General features: G+C 39.3%; 2 protein-coding genes and 1 non-coding gene across 3 annotated transcripts; 2 read left to right on the top strand and 1 right to left on the bottom strand.

The window, feature by feature from the left end:
* The first annotated feature begins 86 nt into the window (after positions 1 to 86).
* LOC111780098 (uncharacterized) lies at positions 87 to 5,827 on the top strand. The gene is made up of 13 exons (XM_023660383.2): positions 87 to 716; positions 998 to 1,153; positions 1,258 to 1,470; positions 1,547 to 1,636; positions 1,757 to 1,870; positions 1,945 to 2,214; positions 3,311 to 3,473; positions 3,645 to 3,722; positions 4,250 to 4,350; positions 4,476 to 4,646; positions 4,737 to 4,811; positions 4,975 to 5,076; positions 5,169 to 5,827. The coding sequence occupies exons 1-13, from the start codon at positions 327 to 329 to the stop codon at positions 5,511 to 5,513; spliced, it is 2,268 nt and encodes a 755-aa protein (XP_023516151.2). The 5' UTR covers positions 87 to 326; the 3' UTR covers positions 5,514 to 5,827.
* A 1,026-nt stretch (positions 5,828 to 6,853) lies between these two features.
* LOC111780100 (protein NEGATIVE GRAVITROPIC RESPONSE OF ROOTS) lies at positions 6,854 to 9,247 on the top strand. Its single transcript, XR_015413675.1, has 4 exons — positions 6,854 to 7,351; positions 7,445 to 7,520; positions 7,638 to 8,457; positions 8,545 to 9,247. It is a non-coding gene; the product is annotated as a protein NEGATIVE GRAVITROPIC RESPONSE OF ROOTS (transcript).
* An 835-nt stretch (positions 9,248 to 10,082) lies between these two features.
* On the bottom strand, positions 10,083 to 12,786 carry LOC111780099 (ubiquinone biosynthesis COQ9-like protein). Its single transcript, XM_023660384.2, has 6 exons — positions 12,390 to 12,786; positions 11,981 to 12,088; positions 11,111 to 11,272; positions 10,842 to 11,013; positions 10,534 to 10,607; positions 10,083 to 10,429 (listed from the first exon to the last, which is right to left on the bottom strand). Exons 1-6 carry the CDS (start codon positions 12,720 to 12,722, stop codon positions 10,349 to 10,351), a joined length of 930 nt encoding a protein of 309 aa, XP_023516152.2. The 5' UTR covers positions 12,723 to 12,786; the 3' UTR covers positions 10,083 to 10,348.
* Positions 12,787 to 13,669: the final 883 nt, after the last annotated feature.

Genomic DNA, 13,669 nt, shown 5'->3' with positions numbered 1-13,669 from the left:
AGAAAATGGGTCCCAATGATTCAATCGTTCATCATAAAGACAAATTCATTAAAGAAAGATGATAAGTTTGCAGCATGTAAATTGTGATTAGTGTTAATAAAATCATCTATAAGGTCCAAATTTTATTTCACAAAAAAGCGGATTCCTTATCTTCAATCCTAATTCATTCATGGAACCAGAAATTTCAATGAAATTGTAGAGAAGAAAACGTTTCGAATCGTGTTTTGAAGTCCCCCTTTTACGATAACGTGTTCTTCATCTTTCGATCGTCTCATTTTCAGAGCCATTTCAAATTTCTTCTTCTCCTTAAGAATCTCTGTCTTTCGATGGCGGAAGATTTCGCTAAAGCCGTCGATGATGGGCTCCGGCTCTCCAAGAGACTGTACTTCGGCAAAGACCGAGCCGTCGCGCCTCCTAGGTCGTTCCCTTCGATGGATAGGATGGGTCACTCATTTCTCCCTGCGGCTCCGATGGTTTATGCTGTAATTCGTGATCCTGCAATTGTTGATAACCCTGATATTCCGAGCTACCAGCCCCACGTTCATGGCCGCTGCGACCCACCGGCTCTGATTCCGCTTCAGATGAATGGAATTGAACTGCAGGCTGATTGTTATTTGGATACAGCGATTATTCGGATCACTGGGTCTTGGAGGGTTCACTGCGTTATGGGTAGCCGGAGCTGTGATTGCCGCATTGCGATTCCCATGGGGGAACAGGTATTTCTCTGGAAACGCTTTTTTTCGTGGGGATTCTGAATTGAATGCCTCGTTGGGTGTTTTTAGGGCTTAATTAGAATCTATAGTTTACACGAAGAATCATGTCGAGGTAATTATGATCCTTATGACCCCTTTCCTGCTGGGTTTGATTTTGTTGGATTGTTTGGTTTTTGATTCTTAGAACATAAGGTGTTCTGTTCTTACAGCGTGCCTGAGTTTTTGGTCTTTTGTTCTTCTTTTTTGTACTGGATTCTCAGGGAATGATATTATTTGGCTAACAGGGCTCAGTTCTAGGCTGTGAGGTCGATGATCCTAGAAAGTCATATCGTACTTCGCTTATTACAGTTGAAGAAAAAACTAAAAATGGTGCAGAAAAACAAGAACAATTAGATGGAGGTTTCTTGACTTCTAATATCTTTACCCTCACAATTCCACAGGTGATAAACGTGTTTAACTCATGAATGTTTGTTTTGTTTGTAAGTGCTAATGATTTTGATCATTTGAACTTATGGAAGTCTGTGTTTTCCTGTTTCTTTTCAAGGTTGATGGGGGCACCACCTTGTCTATTTCCATGACTTGGTCTCAGAAACTACGATGCAGCGCAGGCAATCTCACCTTGAACGTTCCGTTTACTTTTCCTGAATATGTCATCCCTGCAGGGAAGAAGATGTCGAAAAAGGAGAAGATAGAGTTAAATGTGAACGTTGGTTCTGCAGCTGAGGTTTTATGCAAGACGATGAGTCATCCTTTAAAGGTTTGTACGCTAATGTTTCGAGTAATCGATGGTTTTGCTTGTTGTTTCAGTCTGTAATGTTGTTCCTTGGATCCAGGAATCAATGAGAAAGCCTGGAAAACTGAGCTTTATATACGAATCGGAAGTTCTTTCATGGTCGAAAACCAATCTTAACTTCTCATACAGTGTACGTCTCACATTCATCGATATTGGTATTCTGGAGAAGAATGTACAGGCTTGTGACAAGCTTATTCATATATGCTCAGCATTTAAATCTTTCGCGTCTCGTCCTTCTTGTATTTTGTAGGTTTCTTCGAGTCAAATATTCGGTGGTATTCTCCTACAGTCTCCTCCTGTGGATGATGATGATCAAAGAGAGATGTTCTGCATGTACTTATATCCAGGAAAGGAACAGGGAAAGGTTGTATGGAGTTTCTTAATCTGTTCTTACTATCCAGAAAGTCATATGAATACTCATCTTAACGAATTTTACAGGTCGCCAGAAGGAAGATAATATTTGTTGTCGATATAAGTGAGAGTATGCAAGGCAAGGCACTAAACGATGTGAAAAACGTGCTATCCATAGCCGTGAGTAAGCTTCCTCCAGAAGACATGTTTAATGTTATTGCTTTCAACACGGAAGCTTTTCAGTTCTCAGAATCCATGGAGTTGGCCACCGAGGATGCTGTTGAAAGGGCCCTTCAGTGGATAAATTTGAACCTTATTGCTGGGGGTGGCACTGATATTCTACTTCCATTAACAAAGGTATACCATCTTACATCTTTTTCATTTATTATTCTCGTGGATCTTTTTATTGTCTTCAATTCTCAGATGCTGTTAGACAACTATGCTTTCAAATGAATTTTTGTTCTCAACACTGAAAACGCATAGGTGTACAATACGTATAAGTACTGTTTGATCGAGTATTTCTACTTGTGGAAAAAAAGTTTAGGTAATATGAATGTAAGATGGTGGCCTTAGGATGGACAGTGTGAGATCCCACATCGGTTGGAGAGGGGAATGAAACATTCCTTATAAGGGTGTGGAAACTTCTCTCCAATAGACCCGTTTTAAAAATCTTGAGGGAAAGCCCGAAGAGGATAATATCGCCTAGCGGTGGGCTTGGGCTGTTATAAATAATATCAGAGCCAGGCACTGAGCGGTGTGCCAGCAAGGATGCTAGGCCCCCGGTGTGGGGGGGGGGGGGGGGATTGGGAGATCTCACCTTGGTTGGAGAGGGGAACGAAATATTCCTTATAAGGGTGTGGAAACCTCTCCCTAATAGACATGTTTTAAAAACCTTGAGGGGAAGCCCAAAAGAGGAAGCCCAAAGAGGACAATATCGCCTAGCGGTGGGCTTGAGCTATTACAAATGGTATCAGAGCTAAATGGTATCAGATCTAGACACCGAGTGGTGTGCCAGCGAGGACGTTGGGTCCCTATGGGGGGTGGATTGTGAGATCCCATCTCGGTTGGAGAGAGGAACGAAACATTCTTTATAAGGGTATGAAAACCTCTTCCTAACAGATGCGTTTTAAAAACCTTAAGGGGAAGCCCGAAAGGGAAAGCCCAAAGAGGACAATAACTGCTAGCGGTGGGCTTGGGCTATTACAGACAACCTTCAAAAGATCAGGGAGGTGGACCGTGAGCATAACGCAAGATTCAGCCCCTGATACCACCCTAGATCTTAAAAGAAAAGATGGTGGGAGTTGTCATCTTTTTGAAGAACTGAAATCTCTTCATTCTATATCATGTCTATATTTGTTCTTTAACTCGGTCAATCAACCTTTTTCTTTATGTTCTTTTCTACTTAAATATCTCAACTTCAGTCACATAAATTTTTTGTTTTTCTATTATCCAGGCCAGTGAGATGCTGAATGATGGGGGTACTGGTGGTTCAGTTCCAATAATCTTTCTTGTTACTGATGGGTCCGTCGAAAATGAGAGACATATTTGTGATGTGATGCGAAAAAATCAAACAGAAAAGCAATCCGTTCATCCACGTATATATACGTTCGGTATAGGTATGTTTCTGGTCTTAATCTAGAACTGCCTGAAAGTTTTATTGAGCTTTGACCATTCTATAACTTGTGGATTGAGAAATTCGTCCTTGTCGAGATTAAGTTGCACTTACGGTTGTTTCAACGTTCATGCGGGTATCTATACTTGTTTTTGAGATTTCACACATCTACCAGGTACATTTTGCAACCACTATTTTCTAAGGATGCTTGCAATGATTGGCAGGGGCCAATATGATGCTGCTTATGATTTAGGTGAGTTTTTGTACTTCACTCTGTTTCTTCTCTCGTTTAAGAGGAAAATTACTCGATCGAACCACCATAATGTGTCTACATCCTAATGACGGTTGGATCGATATCCAAAATCTGTATGCCCTCTATTAACCGTTCACTATAGATTTACGATTTTAAATTCTTTCCAACCTTCTTCATTAATTTATGGACTAAACATCAAAAACCAGTATTCGAAGTACTAGTAATGAATTATATCGGCTGCGATCATGCTGTTTAGCTATCACCGAACTCGATTGACGTATTTCAGACACAAATTCATCTTTTGTCCAGCTCCGTGGAAATGACTGAATAGTTTAGATGCTTGACGGGTGGTTTCGACATAAAGTTGAACCATAAATCTTTGTATCATAGATCTGATAATGCACACATTGACATTCCCAGTCCTTAAAACTGTATATTATTGATTTAATTATTGAACTCTTTCTTCTCTATTTGTTGTTCTTCGGTGAACTCAGACTCAATACATTTGTAACCATTTCGTTTTTCAGATTCGATCGAACCCCGAATGCAGAAGTTGTACAAAAGAGCTACATCCACTATTTTGGTTAATATTGCCGTCAACGCATTCGATGATCTAGAGGAAGTCAAGGTATGCATATTCTTTTGTTTGATACATTGTCATCTTGCATTTAGGCATGCGCTTTCCTGCAGCATGAAATGTAAATCGTTCTTCCAGTCAACACGTTCATTTTCTAATTTCAAGCTTTCTTTTAGGTTTATCCTTCCTCAATTCCCGACCTTTCTTCTGAGAGTATATTGACCGTATCTGGCCGATACCGTGGAGATTTTCCAGAGACTGTTAAGGCAAGAGGCCTCTTAGCCAATTCGGATAACACTGTCTTAGAACTGAAGGTACATCAGGCAAAGGATATACCTCTTGAAAAGGTAGGGAATCAGCATATATGATCAAAGTGCCTGAATTTCTTACTAGTTGTAGAAACTAAATGGGTGAAGTCATCTTTTCTTGTTTTACAGTTGTTTGCTAAAGATCAGATTGAACAATTCACAGCTGAGGCATGGTCTTCAGAGAATAAACAACTGGTGGAAATGGTTTGTGATTTTTACCCTCAACTTTTGAACGTTTGTCTCGTTTTCGTTTACATCAGACACAACCAAGAAGATTTTTATTTTCTTAGCACTGAAGTTCTTTCGAGTTTCGAATTTGCTATGATAGAGATATTGGATATCTGATGCTTTATTCCATACCTTCTAGATCAAAAAGATGAGCACAAAAACGGGTGTAATGAGCGAGTATACTCGGATGGTCATATTTCAGAGCGTAGACAAAGTCAACGAATCTATAAAAGTGCAACAGGTGAGCGCAGCTTTACACCCTCATGACCTCAAACTCGAGTTGCAGGCACTTGGTTATTAACTATTCAATTGCCTATTATAATAACTTTACAGTCGAAGAAGAACGCTTACGAGAAAATGGTAGCACCTAAAGGTGACAAAATGGCATTGTTACCATTCTGTGGTGTCGGCTTTGGAAACCTGGAAGCAACTTCTGATAACACTTCTCTTGGAACCGGTGAAAGAAAGCCCGAGGCAGCGGAAATAATTGTCAAAGCAGCTTCTAATTGTTGTGGCAATTTGTGTAGTCTCTGCTGTTGTCCCTGCTGCATCCAAGTCTGCCTCAAAATCAATAATCAATGCGCGATCGTGTTGACGCAACTCTGCACTGCTTTTGCCTGCTTCGGTTGTTTCGACTGTTGTTTAGATATGTGCTGCAACAATCAGACTGGCTCGTAGGTACCTGATTCAAAATTTGTACAAGGTTCGTCATTCTTAGCTGCATTAGCAGTGTGTCTTTTACACAGTTCATTCAAGAAAATGTATGTTGTTTATTAAAACCCAAAGTTCATATTAGGATTAGAACAGCCCATATACCTGATTATTCTGCTGTAAACCACATATGTAAACTAGTTTGTATACAACAAGTGCTTTCTTTGGTTCTCTCTTCTGAAAGTCCCAGAATTGTATGTAACCTTTTTATGTGAACCGAACCACACATGAAATCGAAAAGAATAAAAACGAAGTTCATGTAACAAACTTCAGTTCCCCCACCTTTAGAAGTGTTCAAACTTGTTATATATTGTAGCTTCTGAGCTTTAAAGTCTTCTCTGTTTCTGATTAGCTAATATTAGCCCATGACAATGTATGATCCTCTGCCTGCAAATGAGGCAGTTTTTATTTTATTTCTAGCTTCCCTAGTATTGACAAGTTATTCACAAATGGTCGAAACAAGGACATATTCGTCGAGAATTCACCTTCCCTGCAATGCACTGTTCATTAAATGACACCAACAAAACAATTCCTTAGACACTATTTGAAGGGATGAATGACATCAAAGTGTAGGGTCCTCATAGAACAAGCATTATTTTGTTTAGAACTCTCACCTGCTCCTCCTGTAAAAAGCCTCATTCCATGGTCTGATATGGGTTGGTTAGATGTCCACCGCCCATTTGAGTGCAAGCCATGGACAGCTTCACGTGCTCAAAAGTTGTCCTGCATATTTCTTTCCATGGTGGCGATTCCCCTGCTTTATTAGAGAGAGAAAGGGAAACCAGACTGCTAGTTTTGGAGGATTCTGAAACAATTATAAGCTCTGTATTAGCAACAGGGAAGGAAGTATAAATGGGAAAATGGTTCAAGTTAGTGAGATTTAGGATATGCACCCTGGTGGTTCGGTCAGTGAGAGACATCCCCACGAGAATGTGGGCTATATGATATAATATAATATACATTACGTATCTGATATGCCCTCAAAGCCTACCTTTTTCCATTGGCCACCCATATATATATATATATATATATTATTTAATATCTCTGATAAAAGAGATGTTCTTCCTCAAATCTTCTTCGTGCTTGATAGCTCAGTCTCTCGTGTCCTTTTCTTCGTTGTCCATCGTCCTGCACGGATTTTCTGTATCAGTATGATAATCTTTATCATAAGAAACATGTCAAGTAATAATGGATGCAGAATGAAATCTTTATCTTCGAAGACGAGCGATCTAAAGAAGATAGCCAGCTCTTTGATGTGTTGTTAAACTGCATTATATCCTGTTTATGGTGTGGTTTTTTGAGCTGTGTTGTAGTTTTTATATATCTGTCTGTGTAAAGATATTGGTATAAAGTTAGGCCTTTTCACATGTGATGAACTGATTTGTTGGGCAAGGCTATATGGGTTCTTTAAATGATGAGGTGGTGTACAGACAAGGAGAAGGGTCTATAGGCTCGTTCTTTTTGATCAAAGTTGATCGAAAAGACGAGAGATCGAATACTTATATGAGGGGAAAAGACGTTGTAATAGGGAGACAAAGATGTGACCAACCCGAGAGAGAGAAAAAGAGAGTCGACTTTTTGGAACTTGAAACAGTGGCAGCTAGTAGTTTGGTTGTGGAATTTCTCACATTTCTCTTCACTATATAAAGTGTTTTGCACTCTCATCTTGCCTTGGTGAGGTATAGTTCTCTAGACCTTGCTCTATCTGGCCTTATCGATAAGAATTCAAACTCGAACTAGAGGCGTCGAAGGGGACAAAGAAGAGGGTGTATCGCTGTTGCAAACTCGACGTTTGACAGATGAGGGTAAGTTAATGCAAGAGTGTTTTGTTATGATTTTGTATTCGAAAGTTGGTGTTCTACTCTCCGTGATTAATTACGACTCGTTTTTGTGTGCAGATATTGAGTTGGATGCAAGGGAAGAAGACTAATGGCAGAAAGGGGAGCAAAAGAACAACATCAAATTCAACCAAGGGTGAGCAAGACTATATTCTTCTTTTATTTTTCGTTTTTATTTACAGAGTGAACTCGTTTCAATGATGATCTTTTAGACGATTTGAGTGCAAATAGCTTGAAATTCTTGCTCAAACAGATGAGATGGTGCACAGAACTCTCCCTGAAGAATTCAGCAACTGGCCTCATGTGTTGCTGGCGATTGGAACGTTCGGAGACGATAATCTGAATCAAGCACGCCCAAAAAGCTCTCAAGAGAATCCATCATCTTCCCTGCAACAACATCTTCAAGATCTTACACCTGAAGAACTAAACATACTTCACAAAGAGTTCAATCTGTTATTGGACGAACATCTTAAGCAATCGGGTCCATCCTTGGAATTTGAAGTCAGCCAGCATTGTCCATCAAACATATTTCTTACCAGAAGCTTCGAATCCGAAACATCAAAGAACGAACTATTTTACGACAAGCTGATAAAGAAAAGCGATAGTTTCCAGCATGTCATACTCAGCAAAAGCAAAGATGCAGGTCCGGGAGCTCACGACACTACAGTCATTGGCAAGAGAAATTTATCCTTCCTTCTCAAGAAGATTTTCGTCTGTGGAGGCGGTATCGCACCCGCTACGGTTGCTCCTCCTCCGAGAATCATAACTCTGGAGTCAAAAATGGAGAAGGTAAAATCAAGAACATACATAAATGCTCAAATTCTCTGATTACTGTTCTGGTGGGATCAGTGTTGATGACTTTTGTTGTCAAATATTGATAAAACTGTTTCTGAATCAGATGTTGAGGACAATACTCCAAAAGAAGATATACCCTCAAAACTCCAATGTCAGAACATCATCTATGAAAAAGTACCTGAAGAGGAAAAACAAGCAAAAAGATGAAAACGAGAACGAAAACGAAAAGAACGACAAGAAGTGCGATGGAAGTAAATGGGTCCAGACTGATTCTGAATGTCAGTATGAACAATATAATCAGTATCAACTTTCTAGTTCCATCAGATACACAAAATTCTGACTGTTTGTTTCCATTTCTTGTGCAGATATTGTTTTAGAAATCTGAGAAGCTACCACTGCCAAAGGAAAGATCACAAGACATTACTTTCTTGCTTGGTTGCTTGATTGTTTGTTCAAATGTTTAGCTATTGTTCTTATCTAACAGCTTGGAGGAATTGAAACTGAGCTCAAATTTATACTTTAAGAAACACTCTCGAATAGCTGGGATGTTCGTCACAATTACAGCGTCTGTTATATAAACTCACTCAGAAAAGCAAAAGCTTTGTCTTACAGAGCTGAATCATTGTCTTGTAGCATGAAATCAAGACCAGAGAAGCCCACAAGAACTGTGGAAATGACCAATATTCTTACACTTCAGCTCACAAAAAGAGAGGTAGGGTCATTTTCACTAGTTCGTTTTAGACTGGACACGTTTCTTTCTGTTACTCGATCATATTTTTTCGAGATGTGAAGTTTGCGAACATTTGGCTCCATTTAAGTTTATCATCGGGATATCGATGACATGATCGGTGAGTTCCTCTGTGTTTTTGTGAAAACACCAGAGAAATCGAAATAAAATAATTAACTGCAAAGCATTTAATTACTGTGTATCTCATTTTTGTTTTGTGTTTGTTGTTTACATGGTTCGAAATTGAAATTAAAGAGCAAACTCGGATATTTGCTCGAATTTACGTATAGCTTTCACCCTAAAAAATTAGATGAACATCAAAGATCGAAATATTGAACCGACTGACTATAACGACTTTGATTGTTTGTGAAATAACGACCATGCAATGACTTTAATCGATCGACTTAAGACTTAAAGATATAACTAGTCAAGGTTAGTTTTGCTCCATCAATCAATCCTTGAACCCAATAGAAGTTTACAATATATTACGAGTTGGGTGCACGTATTGCATTGTCACAACTTCATTTAACTCGTCTTTCCAAGGTTATGATTATTAAACCTAAAAAAATAAATTACTAATGGTCAATCAATCGACGATCAACACATCCAAACTCTTCCTAGATTCGAGTCCAAAACTGATGCTGACCAACTACAGATTAAATACAATAAGTCGAATCCGTGTGATTTACTAGAGCATTATATCATGATTTTGAGTAAATAAAAAAAATTACTATGCTGGGGGTGGTAGCCCAATTAGAAGCAATATCACTTATTTCTATTTCATGACCAAGAATTTGCGGAGGCAAGTAAACCAGGTTCCAACACATAGGTTGCTGAAACGAGAGAAATTAGAACTACTTTAAAATCATTCAAACCTCCAAATTCTAAAAAAAGAACTGAAAATGCTGCAACTTAGTTCACTAGAAGAAAGCTAGAGAGGATTTGATCTTTAGTACTGAAAATGAACTACAAGTTGTTACCATAATTTCATGGAAATGAAGTGGTGCCAAATCTTGATATCTTTCATTCAAGAAGAAACTTGGAACAACGAACATCACTTCAATCTTCAGTAGAATAAAAATCCTATCGAAGCCGCCTTCCTAAACCTTGATCTGCACAGAACTTCTTTAAAAAATTCATATTTCTTATGTAGAGTTAATGTAAGAACCGTGCATGTAACATAAATAAAAGTGGTAATACTAATTTCAAGATAACTGCTGAACACAGCACTGTGAAACCAAAGTTCTTATGCTTTAAACAAAGAATACCAGGACTCATTTATGTTTCTCACAATTCCATGGAATTCTAAGTTCAAATTCACCTCTCTGGATATCTCCATATTGAGATGAATGGGCAAAGTATGCAAGACTAAGAACACAAAACAAGCGACTCCTCACTCTAGGAACTAAAAAAGTCGAACTTAAAAGGTTGTTGTCATATATCTATCGCTGGAAAAGTTTTCCAACAAATCCCTGAAAGGAGTTCCCCATTCCAGCACCAACAGCTTCTGCCAGATACTTTGCCTGCATGGTCAGTTAAATGTGCGGCAAAAAAAATTAGAACTTCAGAGAAATTTCCTCATTAAGGAAATATTAAAAATTCCGAATTGAAAGTGCACGAGCGATACCTCTTGAACGGTTTTCTTTATATCAAAAGCATCTTTCAAACGATTGTCCAAGAAAGCCCATGTATCCAGAAAATCTGCAGGGAAGGGAAAAAGGGCAGGCTATCAATTGGACACATTATAGAGAAGTTTGCAAGCTATGTCTATCAATGATCAACGACATTAAAGAATAGAACCGAAGGCAAAGAGGTTTTAAAAAATCCTATGTACAGTACGCAACAATTCGTCCATCAAGGAATACGATGCAAAGGGAAAAAAATTAGAATTAATGCAAATTCAAACTCAATGTGGAGGAACTTGAGAAAATGCACCTGGAGAACTATCAGTGAGCATGTATATCTCAGTTGTTGAGTATATTCCTCCCAAAATAGCGCGCTTGACGTACCAATCAATGTCAGAGGTGTCACCGCCAGCAGCATGCCATATCTCATCAACAAGCGTTGCCCGTTGTTTAAAGCTAGTTGCTAGATTTGCTGGCTGTGCCTGTTGGACCAGCTCATAATTACTACTACTTTTCAAGACCCTGATCAGATATTTCATGTCAAAGATGTCAAAAGGCATACAGTACTGAGAATGATACCTGGATACTGAGAGCCTGAGGCCATTTTGATATGAAGGGAGCTTGCATTTCTAGGCGAGCCCTAACAAGTTTGTAAACACGTTCACGAAGTATCAAATTCTTAAGGCTTTCGTCCGTCTCAATTAGATCTACAAGCCTCTGTAAGCAATCGTCCATGAAAAACTGAAAGTGGAAAAAGAATGTAAATCCCTTGACCCGATTTGGCAGACTAGTAGAAGAGAGAAGCAACTTAAACTCAGTTAAACCATGTTACAACTTGCAAATGATCACTCAGCACATAATCAAACAATTGAACCTTAAATAGGAACTTGGAGCTAATTTCCAAAACAGAACAACATAAAATGGAATGCTAGCTACTAGTGATAGAAAGTCAATTAGACTAAACCATCGGCTATAGTTGTTTGTGACATCTTAAAAGACAATTTAAAACTTCCAATAGCAAATAAGACGAGCATGTGATCGGGCTGTTTAAACTTAAAAGTTATAGGAACTAATAAGAACAAATTATAAATAACAATGTATCTTCGGCAATGAAGGTGAAATGTAGCAACAAGCATATTTTACAGGAGCTTTTAGCCCACGTATGTGTAAGAGATGAACATAGTGCCACAACCCCAAGCAAAAACACAGCACAGGGAGCTTCTTCCAACACTGACTAGAGCTTTTTTTTTTCATAATTTTATAGATTTAATGAACTAGGATCAGAAGATATGAAACCTACATAATTTGAAGTAACTAATAGTCAAGGGTAAGAACTTCATGCATATTAACCGCAGTGCCCAGTAGCTTAGTAATATACATGACTGAATTAAACGGGTCGTCCAAGATGTAAATGGGGAAAGTGAAAAAAATCAAGAAACGGGAGAATACCTCAACTAGTTCGGCTTCCTTCCTGGAAAATGATCCAACAATGGAAGGTGACATGCCAATATCCCTTGCACCAGCTATCATTGCGGCCTCAGTCCATCCTAGCTTCACCTGTAATATTTCACAAACGCAAAATTAGACTTGAGATCTCTAAACCTTGAAAGACCTAAAGATCGAAGCAGACAAGGAAAACCCCAATTCATTCCACAATGCCACCCCTAGATGCTAGTTATAGTAACCAACGGAGAAATATGGAATCACCGTCCAAAATGTTATAGCACAATACATAATCATTAGGAACCCTCAACAAAATTTCTGACAGAATCGAAAACAGGCGGTCCATTTGGCTGTGCAGAACTTTCAGTTATAATTAAAAATATGAGTGTAAAGAGAAAAAGACTAGATAACAGACCACGTGGGAAAGAGCGGCCTGGAGGACGCGAGCCTGCTCCTCTTGATACTCAACTCTCGGCCGCCGATTCTCATGGCTTCGGCTTTCTTCGCCCGAGGTTGATGAGGACCAAGTCGAAGATGAAGAAGATGCAGAATCGGAAGAAGAAAGCGTTTCTTGACGAATATGGTGTTGATTGGGGATTTGAGAATTAGGAAGTTCTTGTGAATCGGTAGCTGTGGAGAAGGGACAGTGGTCGAGGAAGGTGGAAGGCGATGGCAATCTGATACGGGGAATGCCATTTCTGCCGGAGGTCACGCCGACTATCAGACGCTTCGCCGCCGTTCGAAACATGTCTCCGCCGGTCCGCCGCTCTGGAAATGATGCAGTGAGTCTCTGATTTGTTAGTTAAAGTTTCCACAGAGAGAAGAAAGTCCAAATAATAATAGGTTCCACGTAGCGGCTTACTTTGACGCCACGTGGCGTTTTGACAGCCAATATCTGTGTCTACTCTTTTACCAAAGCATTTTTACCACGTCATTGATAAAAACTTTTCATCTTTAATACTTACCGAGTTTAAATTTTGGAAATTTACAGTTTTACTTTCGTTCCTTAAATTGTAATGCTTGGCAGAAAGAAAATGGAGGGATGATGAATGAAAAATTATCGATCAATCAGGTATGTGAGATTCGACCGTGGTTGGAGAAGCGTTTTAAAATCTTGAGCGAAATCCCGGAATGGAAAGCCCAAGAAGGACAATATCTATTCGTAGTGACTTCAGTATTACAAATGGTATCAAAGCTAAATACGGGGCGGTATGCCAACGAGGACATTGGGTCTCCGAGAAAAATGGTGGTATCAAAGCCAAACACGAGACAATGTGCCAACAAGAACATTGGGCCCCCAATGGGGTGGTATAAGAGTCAGACACAAGACGTTGTGCCAACAAGGACACTGTCCTTTTAAAACCTCAAGGGGAAGCTGGGGATGGAGAAGGTGGATTAGAGCTAAACACGAAACAGCGTGCTAACGAGAACGTTGGACCCTTTTAAAATCTCGAGGGGAAGCCTGAAGTGGTATCAGAGCCGGACATGAGGCGATGTGCCAACTAGTTTTGGGCGCTTGTACTAAACTTGTACTAACTTTTTGTTTCAAACAACCAAGAATCGTGATTCATCTTAAGGATGTGCACCTCACCCGGTCTCACCTAATTCTTGAAGTTAAAGTTGTCAAAGAATCCGAATAGAATTCACGTTCCAACTCAATTCTTTATTGTCATTTTTTTCAATTATATGGTACAT

This window comes from Cucurbita pepo, chromosome 18 (genome assembly GCF_057944985.1).
Source record: "Cucurbita pepo subsp. pepo isolate OVF chromosome 18, ASM5794498v1, whole genome shotgun sequence".
In the NCBI taxonomy this organism is placed as follows: domain Eukaryota; kingdom Viridiplantae; phylum Streptophyta; class Magnoliopsida; order Cucurbitales; family Cucurbitaceae; genus Cucurbita; species Cucurbita pepo.
The sequence above is the reverse complement of the archived record's forward strand: the minus strand, read 5'-3'. Positions and strand labels throughout refer to the sequence as shown.

Coding starts and splice junctions, on each gene's coding strand:
- LOC111780099 (XM_023660384.2), bottom strand. CDS start 12,722: ATGTTTCGAACGGCGGCGAAGCGTCTGATAGTCGGCGTGACCTCCGGC. Junction 12,089..12,389: donor AGGCCGCTCTTTCCCACGTG/GTCTGTTATCTA, acceptor GAAATATTACAG/GTGAAGCTAGGATGGACTGA. Junction 10,608..10,841: donor GCTCACTGATAGTTCTCCAG/GTGCATTTTCTC, acceptor CCTTCCCTGCAG/ATTTTCTGGATACATGGGCT.
- LOC111780098 (XM_023660383.2), top strand. CDS start 327: ATGGCGGAAGATTTCGCTAAAGCCGTCGATGATGGGCTCCGGCTCTCC. Junction 1,154..1,257: donor TTACCCTCACAATTCCACAG/GTGATAAACGTG, acceptor TTTCTTTTCAAG/GTTGATGGGGGCACCACCTT. Junction 1,637..1,756: donor ATCTTAACTTCTCATACAGT/GTACGTCTCACA, acceptor TGTATTTTGTAG/GTTTCTTCGAGTCAAATATT.